Here is a 15,967-nt window from a genome sequence, read left to right on the forward strand (position 1 = left end):
AACCTCTTAGGGTTCCTGCTGTGTATCCAGCCTATGCAGGATAACACGAAGCAGAGCCTTGGACCTCATTTGTGTGATGTTCACTCACATGTAATATGTCACACAAGAAAAGAACTGGCAAAGCAGAAAAAGGCACGGGAGAGACACCATTTCGGGCTTAGATAACTCATCCTGGTGTTGCCAAATGGGTCTGAATGAAAATAGTAAGACCAACACAAGCCTCCACTGAAGGTGTGTTTACCTTCAACACACCTTACCTTTAACACTGCACTCATGTTTTGGTTAATGAACTCATTCAGACAAAACTATGGGTGTTCATGGTGTGCTAACTGGGCTGGATTGACTCCCCTGACACTAGCAGAGGACACCCACCACACGCTGCCTCTTGGTTTGGGAAGGGCTCAGAAAGCTTCTACTGTCTRTGTCACCTCACCAAGGCTTAGCTAGTACCTGACAGAATCACGATGCCTGTGATTGTGGCATCCTTTCTTAGGCAAACTAACGAGGAAATCAGCTGTCTCCTTAGCCAGGCTAGGCTGTAACTCAGATTTGACCAGTTCATGCTGTAGGCATCGTACCATGCTCCTCTGACAGAAAACAAGTCACCCCGGGCTTGTTTGCTTGCTTGTTTGTTGAACCCTTGTGGTATGTCCAGCTGTCGACAAAGTCTGAGCTTCAAACTAGACTGGCTGCCCTAGAGCATCCGCTCTCCTGCCACTGGAGCGCTAACTAGGAGCCACAGAGAGGCAGGACAGGGCCCTGGAGCAGAGACTGGCATTTGCTCCCCTTACAGATGCCTTGTGAGGATTGATCTGAGGTTGAAGATGGTTTTGCTTGCATTCTGGTCACTCCCAGAGAAAGCTGGGCTTTGGATCAATGTGGAATGCGTCACTGAATGGCCTATTATTCACTGAGTGCAATGTGCACTCGGAGACACAGCAGCTCTCAATAAAGATTCAATTCTGCCTCTGAGGATCAAAGCAGGAATGAACCAAGGGAGCTACTCAACTCTTTTACATGATGCTGAAATGAGAGGTTGCTTGTTTCAGGGYGACTCTTTATGGCAGTTTCAAGTTGCACATTTCTCCTAATTAAATGGCCATCCACACAGCCAGGTCCCTTTAGTAGAGTGCAGAGCTACCTCTGATGGAAGCCCTYCATTCCCCCTGCACAAAGGCTCACGCTTGAGTTAGCACAGCTTGTCCAYGCTGCCATGCCCTCTCCACACCCACCCCGAGGAGCACCGTGGTGCCCCCAGCTCCACAAGTGTTTTCCTGCCACTCTCRGCATGCCCATGATGTCTGGATGGCTCTCTTGCAAAGTGTGCTGAAAAGGCACACAAAGGAATGATATCCAGAAGGACAGGCCTGAGAAGGAGGCAGAGCCAGAGCACATGAAGTCTTAATTTCCAGCCACAGCTCTGGAAAAGGTCCTTGAGCAGGGGAGGTAAGCAAGTGTTGTTGGTTGCTGCTACATCCCTGCAATACAGACACTTCCAATACAGGCTGAAAGTTGCCTGTTTTTTTTTTCTCCCATAATGGGATAATTTATTGCAGGTTATAGAAGGCACTCAGCTGGAGGGAATCCCAGATTTTGGAGATGTTTTCAAAATGTTTTTCTGAACTACTCTCTTTCCCAGGAAATCACAGCAACCACCAACACCTCATGCTTGTTTTTCGACCACTCATTAGGGTGATTTTTATATGTCTTGAAATAATTGTACAGGTTTTAGATGTTCTTCTTTGATTTAAATGATTGCATTCATTCCTTCCATCTCTGCTGTCCTCATTCAGCATGCAACTCCCAGTGCTAGCTCCCTGTTGGAGAACAGGATGCGGGGGAGATACTAAGGAAGGAGGCAAAACTGGAGACTGGAAAGGAAGGGACATGCTGGAAAAGGAGTCCGGGCTGGGACCAGACTGGAAGAGTGGGAAGTCAACACGGGCAGGTGGGTTGGAGTGATGTAGTGGGGCGTGGTGATGGGAGGGGACTACAGCGGGAGTCGGTGTTCCAGGAAGCCGGAAGAATAAGGGGCAGCTTGTGGAGCTTCTCCTGTGAGTCRGAGTGAGTCCTGGTGAAATGGGGTGTGTTTGGCTGAGTGCCTGCAGCCCCAGCCTGTGCAGAGAGGGCACCAGAGGAAAATCATCTGATGACAGARAAGTCAGCAGGAAGGGCTGAAGCTCTGGCTGGAAGGAGATGAGGTTTGTGCAAAACATTTCACTGCACCAATGAGTACATCAGTGTAATTTCAGCACAATGAGAATCTATCGCCACCTCTGTCAAGTCTCTGCAGCCTGCCCAGCCCCAAAGCCACTGACTGGAGMGGATCTTCCACCTAAAGCAACAGGGGTCAAGGAATCTGTCCTCTCACACTCAGCACAGGGACAGAAGAGGTGTTGTTCAGCCCCTTGTGCGTGTGTACCCCGGGACAGCCACCGCAAGARTGTGTCTGCTCTCTGGCCTGGGGCCACCTCCAACCCACAGAGATCCTGTCCAGGGCACAGGATTTCTGCAGCACGAAGGGTCCTTCCAGTGGGCAGAAACCCCACAGAYCAAGGTCAGGTYTGATCTGGGAAGCCTGKTCCTTCCTAYAACAGTAACGCCCCGGATCAGGGGYACYTCCAGTGCCCAAAGRMCGCAGAGAGCGACAGGGCAGAGTGAGCAGGGCTGGGAACCATCCCCAGCACCAGCAATCTTCCGGCCCTTGCCGGGGATCAGCCCTTCGGAGCGGCCAGCGAGCCTGATGCGCCTCCCGCCCGCAGCCCCGATTGCCGCCGGCTTGCTAAGTGGAGGAGTTGCAGGAGACAAGGATGCTTAATTACAGAAAAGCCCTGGAAACCAGCAACAGCAGCAGCACTGTGGCCAGGAGGGGAGGCAGCAGGGCTGTAAATAGAAATTGCGGAGGCAGCCGCGGGGAACAGAGTGAGGGAGGCTTCTGCGCCTGCAGCGCTGTATGTCCCTCCCTTCCCCGCGGCTTCTGTCACCTCTCGTGGACACTCTGGCCCACATCGTGAGCCGCGTGTGACAAACAGCCCAGCGCGTGTGCGGGAGGCAGCAGCTCCAGAGGCAGGACAGCAGCTTTGGATGGGAAGTGGGTGAAGAAGGGCTCCTCCGCCACCGGGGGCCACCTCCCATGGAAATGAATGAGGGTGGTCAAAGAGCCTCTTTAGCCAGTAAAGAGACCAAGGTAGGATGGACACAGCGCCAAATTGCTCCCTCTACTCTCAAAAAGAGAGTATGGGATGCCAGGARTCTGAGCCYCMATCCYGCTGGGGTCTGCCCAGGGTACAATYGGTGTCATTTCACCATGACTTTTCCAGTGTGGCACCTTTCACAGCAGCAAGAGCTCGGCTTTCAATATTTTGCAAAGTTTTATTTAAAAATGTTGAAACTAACATCCCACAAGATTTGAATATTTCACCACAAGGAGAAATCCTACAAAAATATATATCACAGCGCACAAGGGCAGGGGAGGGGSAAGAGCGAGACTGAGCAGGGGAACAGGAGGGAGGCCGGAGGGGAGGATGGAAGCCGTGACAGAACAAGACCGAGTGGCAAGGGGACAACAAGAGAGGMGTAGGGAGAGCGAAACAGTAGGARGAGAGAGAGAACCTGGAGGGAGATCATGGTACAGGACAGGAGTGGGAAGAGGGAAAATAATGGGAGAGGGGAAACAACAGGAAAAGAGGAGTAGAGAGCCGGCAGTTGGTGAAGGGAGGGGACCTCTCTCTGTGATCCTGCCAGGATAGGGCTAGGACTAGAATGGGACATTAGCAGGGATGCAGCTGGGGAGCTGGAGTTTGACCCAGGACTTTTGTGCTGCAGGTCTCAGCTCTAAGGCTGTGCCACAGGTGTGGTTTGTCAGAGGGACAAAACAAAACCACAGGTTAGTTCACAACAGTCTCAAGGTGGTCGTGTTTGAGAATTTGCAGGGAATGAACAAACCACTCCTTTCCAAGTGTTTTTTTCATTGGGAAATGGAGTGGGAAATGAAAGGACCAGATTTGCGAGGGCACTTGGGTGCCATTGAGGAAGAGGTAGATAGCCCTCTCTAAAATTTTGGGAYGCTTGGCTGAATGTGAGTCCCTGGAATTTGGACTGGAGGAGAGGTGTGGAAGCACACCCTGGAAGTCTGCACCCACATGGGAAAGCCCAAGCAGGATTTGGCTTTGTGGTCATTCCACTCTCTTGGGTAGAGAARGAGGCTCCTGTTCCTGCTTCAAAACAGTACAGGGAGAGGCTCTCCCTCAGACCTTCCCTCCCTTCCACTGTGCTCACAGCGAGACCAGCCTAATGTTAACAAAGCCAGGGCTCTCCARGAGCTCAGCAGAGACACAGTTACTTCATCTCGCTCAGCCCATGTGGACTTTCCCTTTTAATAGCACAGGAAYGTTGGGAAGGATTAGCCCAAGACTATGAACTCTTCCAGTTGGTTTCCCTGCACACTTTTCTCTCTGTAAAATTTCTATTTCTCCTCTGTTTATCTAGAAGACAGGGAAACCTGATGGTCAGTGACTAAGAAGGTGCTGGCCTCTGCCCTGGCTTGGTACTCAGTGCTGTCAACCCATCCATGTGCACATCCTACAAAATATTACCCTGGGCCTGGTAGAGACCTCAGGCATGCTCTGGCTCCAGTCTGTGTAGGGGAAGATGGTTTGTAAGGCTCCAGTCATGGAGAAAACAGATCCAGTGAGATTATTTATTGACTGGAAGAAGCTTGTGTGTCCTGGAACACAGGAACATGTGTTCATGATTGTTTTGTTCCRGGAATAAAGCATAGCAATGAAAGTTTGGGCAGGACAATGAAGTTGTTTCCCTGTATCTAACCTTTTTTGTGTGAGAGATTGAATGACTATCATAAAAACATATTTGGCTAGGAAAATTGTTCTTAGAAAATATGTTCATCATACCCAAACTTCTGCTRTTGTTAAGAATTTTCTCTATACAGCTTCACCAGCTTTCCCCTTAYGACAGTATCCGTGAAAGGTTTCACTCCCTGAAAATACTTTTACCAAAACCAGAGACAAGTAAAAAGGGGTGGGAAAAAAACCCAAATCACCAAAATCTGATTTGTTTGCAGAATTTACAAAAGCCTGGCCAGGAGAGCATAGGGTTTCCCCACATCAAGTGTTGTTGGAAAATGTTTTCACTATGCCTCCTGTGGTCCCCTGCCACTTTCTTACAAACCTTCTCTCCAGACAGCATGTGGAAAATCCAAGGACAGCCCTTGAAGTGGAAGCGTCTAAACTCTGGCCTTGTTTCAACAAATGCTGTTGATCAAAGAACAATCTGATTAATCTGGTCTGGAAGATTACTTCAACCAGTTCAAGGCATTATATTGTAAATTGCCAGCAATCAGCAGTGCAGCCTCCTGCAGGCTGCATGCAGATGTCCTTCCCCAGCAGGGATGTGCCAGGGAGAGGGGGAACAGGGGCAGCAATGAATGGGGCAGCAAGCAGGAACAGCCACTGTCCTTCCCTGTCCATCTGCAGCTTAAATGTCCACCAAAGCCTTGCATGGATCCTGAATAAGAACGGGCTGGCTCAGTAACAGATCAATCTATGGTAAAGCACYAATATCCCCTGCTGTAAGCACAGACTCAACCTGTGCTTAACTAGAGATCTCCAGAGTCCTTTTCCACCTACATCTTTCAGCCACTCTGTGCTTTTAATAAGCCAGTAATTTTATTTGACCTGTCATTTTCTCCAAACCTGTACTGTTTTGGGAAGCTTATTGTAATTTACACTCTCATTTAAATGCCCTTCACAGTGAGTCAGATGGGACCCCAGAACACCTAATAGTTCAGCTGGGTAAACGGGCAGAACCAGGCCTCTTATGAAATTCCCTGTGCTTTGTCCTATAAAGAGCAGGCTTTTAATGCAGACRTAAAGGATGAAAGGGCCGCTTCCCTCTCTCCAAGATTACTTTTGTCAGAGATCTTGTATGGTGCATTAGGGCCTTCAGATTGTAGGTGATTTTCCTGCCTCTGGCCACATCAATCCAGAGGCTGAAGGTGTTTGTAGGGACAACCTTACCTAAATGTGCATCTTTTCACTTCAGTGTGGGGTTTTAATTAATTTGAAGGTGTCCATAAAAGCTAAGAAAGAGCAACTATTGTCATTAAGCTGAAATTTGCCATCTCACACTTCCTCAAAGTGACACCCATAGGTCCATGCATAGGAGAGGTGGAGATGCACGGACCTTGTTCACACAARTAAGTGACAGTGTGGCTGCCTGCCCCACAGGCCACCACAGCCCAGAGGGACATGCCCAGGCAACCAGTTTGGACAAATACCTGTGCCACTGCTTTCAGTGTCTAACCAGCTGGGGAACTGAGTGAAGCTTCACTTGGGGGCCCAGATATCCCCTCTCCCAAGCCTTTGATGAGCACTGCCTCGTGGGTTTCCAGTCACCTTCAGTCCAGGAGAGACCTACCAGCAGTACATGGCAACCCTTCCAATGTTCCTAAGGTCAGGTCTAAATTGCTCTTGGTCATCCCAGGCACAGAGTCCCCATTTTCTGCCTTGTTGCCTGTGCCAGGAGTGTCTGAAAGCAATTCTCTACCTCTCCCCAGCAAAACTCAAGTTCCTCATGCCCAGCTATGTCTGCATGCCACACTTTAGCTGTGTACAGGACACTTGCTAAATAACAGAGTGAGCAGAGGCCTTGCCTTCACCTCAGATTTTCTGGAAAGCATCATCAGAGATTGGTGTTCTTCAGAAAACCCTTGCTGAAGGACTGGAGGGGGGTGGAGAGGGACAGCAAGGTGAYTTTCAACAGATCAAAACATTTGGTAAGCTAAAGGAATATTTTCCAACTTTAACTGGCAAGAGAAGTGGCAGCARGGTGGGAAATGAGGGAAAAAAATGTAGAGGACAGAGTGAGGAAGATACAAGCTGAAGAGAAAAAAAAACCAAATGAGTGCTAGGCAGAAAGAAACTGGAAAGATGTGAATATCTTCCATTTAGGGGAAAGATAGTATTTCCTTCAAGGAAATGGGTTGTTGATGGGGGCCAGGTGCTCTGTGAGCCTCTTCTGCCCAAGCTTCACCCACCCTTGGGACTCTCAGGAGGGCCAAGGTCTCAGGAACAAATGAAGTTGCCACCATCCGAGCCACCTGGCGGGCAATCCTGCAGCCATTGAACTCCAGACGTTCACTGCAAAGCACACGACATGGGAAGGGACACACGGAGGGGTGAGGCCCCATGGGGACAGGGGTACACCTTTCCACCTTGCCTACCCCCGATGTCAGGCATGCACTGGTGAGAGAGTTGCGGAGATCCAAGTGTGTCGGTGCACATGTGCTCGGAGAGGGGCTGGGGAGGTCAAGATTTCACACCACCAGCTGTCTTCCCTCCCACCATCCTGCTCTCTCATCACCCTGTCCTGTGTGGGCAGGGCAGTCCCCAACCTTCCCCCAGCAGGAGGCTAAGGAGGCCCAGCTCATCCATTTGCCCAGGCATGTCCCAGTGGGGTTAGTTAATAATGGTGGTGGTGGTGGGCCGTGGCACAAGGAGGTTGTTCTTTCCTGGGGTAGCAGAGGCGGCCGGAGTCTGCGCTCGCCAGCTGTGACAGAAGGGTGGGGGAGCCAGCTCAGCCTCTCCCAGGAGCTTCACAGGTTCACCAGTGGGATCCTGAGGTAAAGAGAAATTGCAAATTGATTAGCGTTTACACTGCCCCAACCCACCACCCCAGCTAACCTCCGTCACCTTTGCCCTGCCTCGGTGTGCCCGTGCCCCTGTCCCCTGCCAGCCCCTCCTGCCCCAGCTCACTGGACACTCACCGGTTGAGCTGGAAGGCTGCGTTCTTCCCATGGCCACCCAGYTTCTCTGCACCCTCCTGGCCCTGCCTGGACTCCACTGCCTCAGGCGTGGGGGTCAGGGGGTCGCCRTAGGGCCCCAGGATGCTGACAGTGGTGGGGGAGAGGTCCGTGAGAGGCTGCTGGCTCTCCTGCTGCCTCCCGCTGCTCTGCTGCCCCGAGTGACGCCGGCGTTTCTGATTACGGTCCCAGCTTTGGAGAGAGCGAGGGATGAGGTAAAGAGACAAGCCCTTGGTGACAAGAGGTTTGTGGGACGGACCCCGCTGCACTCAGCATTAGAGCCCAGTGTGGCTGAGTGCCAAACCTTGCAAGGGACTGCAGCACCAGATCGCCACCCCTGGGACAAGGGGGTCCCAAGCCCACAGTCTTCCTGTAGACACCGACCCAGTGGGACCCTCCATCAGCCCAAACCCCACTCACCAGAACTTGAATATGATTCCAGTGGCAACCAGAACAATGATTATGGAGATGGTGATGGTGACATACAGCTGGGGGTCCACACCTGTGAGACAAGGGAGTGAAGGTTGTGATGGCCACTCCCTCCAGTCCCCAGAGAGCAGCAGGGCAAGGAGAGGTTCCTGGTGAGTTTTACAGGAGAAGCTGCTCCTGTAGGGGCTGGGGTGAAAGAGGCAAAGGGCACATTTACCTTCCCCCCGGGGCCCGAACAGGAAAGGCCGCAGGGTAGCCGGGGTCTCACGCAGGTTGAGCCCTGCGTTGTGCAGGAGCGAGTGGGAGTTGGGCTGCGCCGTCGCTATCCCGTGTGGYGAGACAAAGGTGTATCCCAGCGGTGGGAAGCCTGGGTTGGCTGAGTTTGCGTCACCTCCATCCTCATCTGACACCGTGGGACCCCACACAATGGCCCAGGGGTACTGGGAGGAGGGCATGCCATCCTCAAATCCAGAGGGGGTGGCGGGCCGGGCCCCCGCAGCCTGGCGCCTCAGCCGCACCACGTGCCGCAGCTCCGCTCCCCGCACGGGCAGGGCGCGCTGGCGCGGCAGGGCCGAGCGGGAATCCGAGCGGGAATCCGAGCGGGAATCTGAGCGGGAATCCCGCTCCGACTGCGAGGTCCTTTCCCAGATGCAGATGGACCGCGGGGCCGAGGGGCTCCGGCGGGTGCAAAGAGGCCGAGCGGCCGCCGGGCCCCGAGAGCGAAGAGACCATGTGCCAGGAGGAGGGACGGCCAAGACGACGAGGAGGAGATGCCACAGCTGCAGGGAGTGGATGCGAGCGAGGAGCGGAGGCATCCTGCTGTGGGGTGGGGGAAGAAGAAGAGAGCCAGATCTGAAACGTCCCTCCCGCTGAAAGGCCAAGCAGCTGGGAGCAGCCCACCACCCACACTCCTGTTTTCTTCCCGCCTCACCTGCCACTGTGGGAAGCTGTGAACCTACCAGGCACTGGGCTCCATCTCATATGCAACAGTGTCTTTGCTCAGTCAGGATCTTGTCTCATCTTCTTCACTGGGAACCAAAAGGGAGGGGTGTCAGTGTCCCCTCATGCTGCAGCGACGGCTCTTTCCTTGCAGGCAGCATGTGCCACCCCAGGCGAGTTCCCGCTCCTGGCAGGCAGGATCAAGGGAGTCCATGCACACACGCATGCACCCTCTCCTGCTCCTGTGCCCCCCATGCACCGAGGTGCATTGCTGTCCCCCCGGATGCCAACTCCACACAGAAACACATGCGTTAGCATATGCTCACAAAAGCAAGGAGCGATCTCTGGAGCACACGTGCCCAGGCACATGCGTGGCTTCCCCAGGGACTCTCCTGTCTGAGGGCCGAGAGGGGGATTCTTCATCTTTGTTTGCTTATCACTGGAACAAGTTGGAATCTTAATTCYTGTGTTTATTTATAGTGTGGAGCGTGTAATCCATTTATTAAAAAAGAGCCTCTTCATTGTGTGCCAGAGCGAGGGAGCGAGAGGGGAAGCACGAGAGTGATAAACCAAGACGACTGAGAAAGAGTGAATCAGCGAGAAAAGTCCAGCCTCACTAAAGAATTTAAGAGAAAAAATATGCCTATCAAATATTTAGTATTTACTTTCCTCTTAGCTAACATGCAATTACCTTCCCACACTCCTTGTCTTAATGTCCTCTGCACKGTCCCATCCCTCCCTTTTCCCCCTATTCCTCCTTTTCTCTCCCACCTCCCACGGCTGAGCAGCAAGCACACGGAGTGAGGTCTGGTCCCCTCAGCCGATTTCAGCCCGGCCACACGGCACCCTCGGGCACCAGCCCGGTGACAGCACGGCTGCCCTTCATGCTGCCTGCCCCTTCCCCTGGCTGGGCACAGCGTGGTGCCAGCCCTTCCCCGGTGAGCTCTTACGTGCCTGACCCCGCATCCTCTCCACAATGGCATGCACACACAGGACAAAAAAACCCATGCGAGACGTTCAGCCTGCTCTTTCATCATGAAGGGGAAAGCATGAATGCCAACAACYCCGGGTCACGCCCTCCTGTGGCAGCCAGGATGGAGAAATAGGGATGCTTGGCTGAGGGARTCAATGCAGAGGCCAACCCTGCCCCTCCAACCCTGAGCCAGCTGTGCTGCACATCCCGGCYTCTAAGGGGTTACTGCCATCTGCCCCTGCTCACCCCATGCCCTGAACTAAAAGTGCAGCCCCTCCTGGGTGGGAGGCTTCCTGTTCCCTCGGGAAGAGCCGGGTGCTTGCTGTGATGTACACCTGAGAAGAGGGGCCAGGAAGAAGGGCACCCAAGACTAAGTAGCTGTCTAGCTCCTGCTGCATTAACCAGGGATATTTTTAGTTTCCTTCTGTTAAATATTTAAACAAAGTTCACAGAAAAAAAAAGAATTGTTGGCTAATGTGCCCTGCCCCTCCCTCCGGGGCAAGATCAGTCTCTGGAGGGATCCTGAGATGAAGATGAGGAGAAAAGAGCAGCTATTCTCAGCATTTCTTTGTACTTTGCTCCTGAACCTCGAAGCCTTGGAGGGGACTCAGTATTAAAATGCAGCCCTGCAGAGAGGCAGCAGAGTGGAGCAAGTTTCCTCTGAAGCCAGAGACTGGCGAGATCTTGGCCATCTGGATTATGATCACGATGCCGTGGAAGATCATGTCTGGCAACACAAATCCGTGGCAGAATTTATTTTGGATTTTGAAAGGGAGGGAATTCCAAGCATGGAGGACCACCTCGTGTGAATCCCCAGGCTAGAGGGCACACAAGTTGCAGRAGGGGTTTCAAGGTGGCCTGGAGTGCCTGGGGCCACGCCTGTGACTCACCACAGGACAGTAGTGCCCTGRGATGAAGAGCCTGCTCTTCTTGTGGCATGGCACTCTCAGTCACAGCTCAAGGCTTCAGGAGGCAGGGACTGTTTGCATCAGGATGCAGATGTGGGTCTGGACAGTGCCATCCCAGCAGGGATGACCTTCTCCAGGTGCAGGTAGATCTCAGTGCCAGTGCCACAGGGAAGTTTGGTATGGCAGGAGGGCATGTGTAACCTCTAGCACTCCTCCTAACAGCAATGGCTCTACCCTCAGAAACGTGCCTGCGTGTAGGAATGCTGGGGTTGCTGCACTCTCCTCACTCGTTGGGAGGTCTCAGAATGTAGACATCGCTGCTCTTCTCAGCTGAGGTTGTGTGCCCCAGMAATGACACCCCAGACTATGGGCTTTCAGGATCTAAAGCCTGGGAATAAGAAACCCTACAGAGTCAAATCTTGGATGGCTTTCACACAGAGTTGCCYAAATTTCAGCCCTATGGAGCAGGTCATGTCTGGAATGAGCTGTGGGGGGAGGGGTGAGCCCCAGCACTGACAGCCTCATGTGCACATGATGCTGAGGCAGTGACATGGGGTGCAAGCCTCAGACTGGAGACATTGCTGTACACGGGTTCTGCTGCCCACAGGTAGTGACTCCCACTGCCCCCACCACAAAGGCGGCTCCAGGTGAGTGCAGAAACGATGCAAAATCAGTTGGTCTCTGTCAACACGTTCYGGTTTGATAATCGGATCATGGCCAAAGACTGAGAGCGTGTCCTGCACTGGCACACCCAGAATTGACTGTGGAGGAGCTGGGAGCAGGACAGAGGTGTCTCCCACAGCATGGAAGATGTGGGAGCAAAGGTTTCAGGTGAAAATACCAGCCAGTGCAGGCTGRATTCTGCCGTGCTCAGAGTGTTTATGTTCGAAATGGAGCATAGATGTCCCTGTGGAATATTGACAAACCAGCAGACAAAGCATGTCTGGGGCACTCTGCGGTCAGCCACCAGCAGTGGGATTGTGTCCGGGGCACGGACCCTGCTGCGTTGGAGGGCAAGCGTAACACATGCCCTTCGTTAGGCTCTGGATGCAGCTCCCAGTGTGGATCCTGAATAAACTGGTAGATCTTCAGAACGGAGAGAGGATGACAGTGCTTTTACTAACTGGGTATATAAATCCCACCTCATACCATTCAAGAAGCCTTTGTGGGCCAGAGCAGARAGACTGAATTTCTGCACCAGTACCWCATGGYAAAGCTCCTGCTTTCATACATGTTTCCCAGGTCTAAGGGCAATAAAAATGGACAGAGCTACTCCCAGAGTCTGAACAGGAACCTGCATACTTTCACTCTAGGTACAGAGCCTTCATCTCAGCGTTCCAGTCCTGTGATGCACAGATGACAGAGTGTGAATGACAAAGCTATTTCCCCAGGGCACTTCATTGAGCTCAGTTTGTGAATCTTGGTGCTTGAAAGCAGTGAGTAAGAATTACACGTTCTTTGCTACTGCACATGGAGCCCACCACCAGTCCAGACTGGGGCTAATCTGTTAGGAGCTGCTCTCATTGCATTTGCAGGATGGAAGCATGAATCCTGCTGCTGYTCCCCACACCCATCTATGCTTTCTCCCTCTTGTAAGTCTCCCGCAGCATGGGCCCGCTGCTGCTGGGATGTGAGAGAGCAAATCTTGGTAGAAATGCCCCAAAGCAATATCTACCAGTTCACCAACAGGGGCTGAGAATTTACCTAACCTAAGGGCTAGGAGCAAAGCCTGCTGCACTCCTGCTCAGAGCAGGGAGCTCAGACTAAACCTTGAATGTGACACCCTGAGCTCTGGAGTTCAGATTCTACYATGCCCCGGGAAAGCCCTAGGATTCGCTTACTATAACTCCTTCTCCGTGTTCAGGATCCTTGTATACCTTAATGCCATAGGTATATCCTATCCAAATAAAAAAGGCATCACAGGAATAAAAGCACCAAGGTGCCAGCCGTGTTCTGTAGCTCCCTCACATCAAATGCAATCTGTAACCTTCCGTTACAAAATGCTGAAGTTTGACAAATTCAAATGAGGAACAATACTATTAATAAAGAGGGTCACACACCAGCACAATTCACCTAGGCAGGTGGTGTGTTCCCTACTGCCTGCAGCCTTTGCCTGGCTGTATTCCTAAAAGAGACGCTACAGTTCAATCAGAAGTTATGGGCTTGGCGCAGGAAATTAAATTGGTGAAATTCTCTGGCCTGTGCTCTGCTGTAGGTCAGTCTCGATGATCAAAATGGTCCCTCCGGCCTTAAAATCTGAGAATCTCACAGYTTTCTCGATGCCTAGCCGAGATCAGCTCTGACTGGAGAGCAGTTGAATGAAGCCAAGCGCACACAAGCCGTGTTAGTGAGGAGCGGGTAGAGTCTCCTTCCATCCGGAGATGGGAGAAGAGTTGCACCCGATTCTGTCTGGCTCAGCTGGCAGATGATGATCTATCTGTATTTTTGTAACATCTAGAGCTTGACTGCTGTGATACTGTGCCTCTAGGAATGAAGCTGTCTGCTCTCAGAGCGCTCCAGCTAGTTCAGAATGCAGCAGTCTGTTTGCTCGGCAACTCAAGCTGCCGGGAATGCATCACCGTGCCCCTCTGCACCCCACATCACCTCGCCTTTGAGCACATAGTCCAGTTCAAGGTCTCCAAACCAGCATTCAAAGCCCAGCATGGGACAGGCCCCAGTGACCTAAGCAATCAATCACCTCTCCTTATGCAGCGATGACCTCACATGACGGATATATTCCACTGGAACAATGAAATTGCCAACCAGTTTGGGGAGAGGGGGAAGGGATAGAAGAAGGGTAAAGAGGCTTATGACCCTGAAAAATGGAACATTCACAAGAGCTGGGCCAAGATTATGAAACTTACTGCTGGCTGAAATAATGCTCGCCATTAGCAACCCCGCAGCACCGAGAGCTTCATGCAAATCCTTGCTTCACCCAGCTCCCCCACTGGAACGATTCCACTCGAAATAGTGATGAAAAAATCAAAACAAACCTGAGGAGGACCCAGCCCTCCTCACAGAGAAGGAATGCTAGGTTTGCTGTCATTTTTTAAACTCCCAGCCAGCATTAAGGGCTSTGGTGACAGCTACTGATACGAGACTGTGATCTGGGACCACGGAACAGCAGCTATCTCCAAGCACTGAGCAGAGCGAGTTCAGGCACTGGCAGCGAGACCCCCCCACACTGTGGTGCCCCAGGCACACCACACCTGTATTTTTCTCAGTGGCCATGAACACTTCAGAGTTCATGGTCCAAGAGGCAGACATGCAGTGATTCCTGGTTTGGTAGAAGGAAGCATGAACCCCAGTGCTGGTGAAAAGGGGTTGCTTATATGCCCTGCTGTATTCAGCTGGGTGGGGACAGGCAAAGGGAGGAATCCCAGAGCAGATGACCCCGGGAGACAATTCTGCTGCGCTCGGAGGAGTTTTGGCAGCTGGGACCATGAATACAAATGCTGGTACCCTGTGGTGGGAGATGCCAAGCCCATCCGGGAAAAGAGTTCCTGCTATGCGTGGGGCTGGGGACAACACCTCCCAAAGCTGCCTGAATTTGGGGGCTGGCAGTTGGAATGCAGTGGCTCACGTCAGGCTGCTGTGCCTGATGTCTGAGGCTGAGGGGGCTGGTGGCAGCAGCCAGGAGGATCCGGCAGGATCGCGGAGGGGCTGACACTGCTCGCCCTGAGTCAGTGCAGGTCCTGCAGCGTTCAGCGACTTGCCGATGGGAATTCCCGTGCCAGGCTACCAGGGTGAGCACTTATGGGCTGGGCACGGCAATCTTAGGCTGGGGCAGAACGCAGAGCTGGAACGGTGATGCTGCATTTGGACATTTTCATAGCAAGGGAATGGGCGTGTGAAGCCCATCAATGGTCCTCTGAGCTTAAGTCTCCCTGCATTTGGGAACTGTGAGTGTGGCCCCATTCCAAGCAGCACTCTAGGATGCCGGTCCCCTGCCATCTAGTGCCTGCCTGCAATACATGTCATGAGTCTGACAATCTTCTGCCTCCCAGTTTCCTACTGTTCCCGGGCATCCAAGTGCTTCAAGTGCTGAGTCTCCACATCTGAATTGCTCTCTCTCGCATGGTGCACCCTTGGCCAGGCAGGAGGTGGGATGACCCCTCTGTTTCCTTTCTCCAGCTGCGCCAATTTGGCTGAAGTCGCCTTCCTCAGTGCAGGCTCCAGTGCTCCAGCACAACAGGTCTGTGATGGAGCCCGGAGCTGGAGGGCAAGAGGCAACGATCCCTCGGCTGTGTCCCCTCCCTCCCGGCCCCTCAGGCATCCCCTGMCCCTGACTAAAAGAGGAGGAAAAAGAGGGTGGAGGAAGGAGACGGTCAGCTAGAAGGAGACAGAGCACCTAGATGGGGAAAGGGAAAAGAAAAAGGGGGAGAAAGGACACAGGGAAGGAGACGGGAAGAGATGACTTGGAGACGGGCATGCAGCCTCCTCCCCGCCCCCCCTGCCCCTGCAGCCCCGTCCYCACTCTGTCCCCCAAGCCCGGGCCGAGAGGATGAACTTACCTTACGGGGAGACGAGTGGGGCACAGCCGGGGCGGCGGAACAGGGGGCTGGGGGAGCACAGCTGCTGCTGCCCGTGCCTCTCATGGCCAGGACGAAGGAAGGAGAGGAGGAGGAGGAGGAGGAAGAGGAGGAGGAGGAGGAGGAAGGTTTGCTGAGGCTGAGCCTTGGCTGAGGGAGAGGGAGCGAGAGATGCCTTGAAATAAACAGCTGCCGAGGACTGGTCCAGCCCCTCTTTCTCTCTCTCTGTCTCTGTCTCTCTCGCTCGCTGCCTCCCGTTAACCCCATGCCTGCTGGCACGGGTGCACCCGGCACCGTGGCCCCGCTGCAGCCCGCGGGGGGCGCCGGGGCGGCCGGGCGAGGGCAGCGGCCGGGCGGGGGCAGCGCG

General features: G+C 53.2%; 1 protein-coding gene across 2 annotated transcripts; it reads right to left on the bottom strand.

Moving 5' to 3' along the window:
- Positions 1–5,546: 5,546 nt before the first annotated feature.
- Positions 5,547–15,781, bottom strand: PIANP (PILR alpha associated neural protein). 2 transcript variants are annotated; one of them, XM_057368215.1, is made up of 6 exons: positions 15,583–15,781; positions 9,180–9,276; positions 8,466–9,067; positions 8,240–8,321; positions 7,784–8,011; positions 5,547–7,634 (listed from the first exon to the last, which is right to left on the bottom strand). In XM_057368215.1, the coding sequence occupies exons 2-6, from the start codon at positions 9,227–9,229 to the stop codon at positions 7,613–7,615; spliced, it is 984 nt and encodes a 327-aa protein (XP_057224198.1). In that variant the 5' UTR covers positions 9,230–9,276; positions 15,583–15,781; the 3' UTR covers positions 5,547–7,612. The 2 variants fall into 2 exon arrangements, with proteins under 2 accessions (XP_057224198.1, XP_057224199.1); XM_057368216.1 differs by lacking the exon at positions 15,583–15,781 and having other exon boundaries at positions 9,208–9,273.
- Between the last annotated feature and the right edge of the window lie 186 nt (positions 15,782–15,967).

The sequence above is a fragment of the Malurus melanocephalus genome, unplaced genomic scaffold (assembly GCF_030028575.1).
Source record: "Malurus melanocephalus ecotype Western Australia unplaced genomic scaffold, MMel_1.1 scaffold_89, whole genome shotgun sequence".
In the NCBI taxonomy this organism is placed as follows: domain Eukaryota; kingdom Metazoa; phylum Chordata; class Aves; order Passeriformes; family Maluridae; genus Malurus; species Malurus melanocephalus.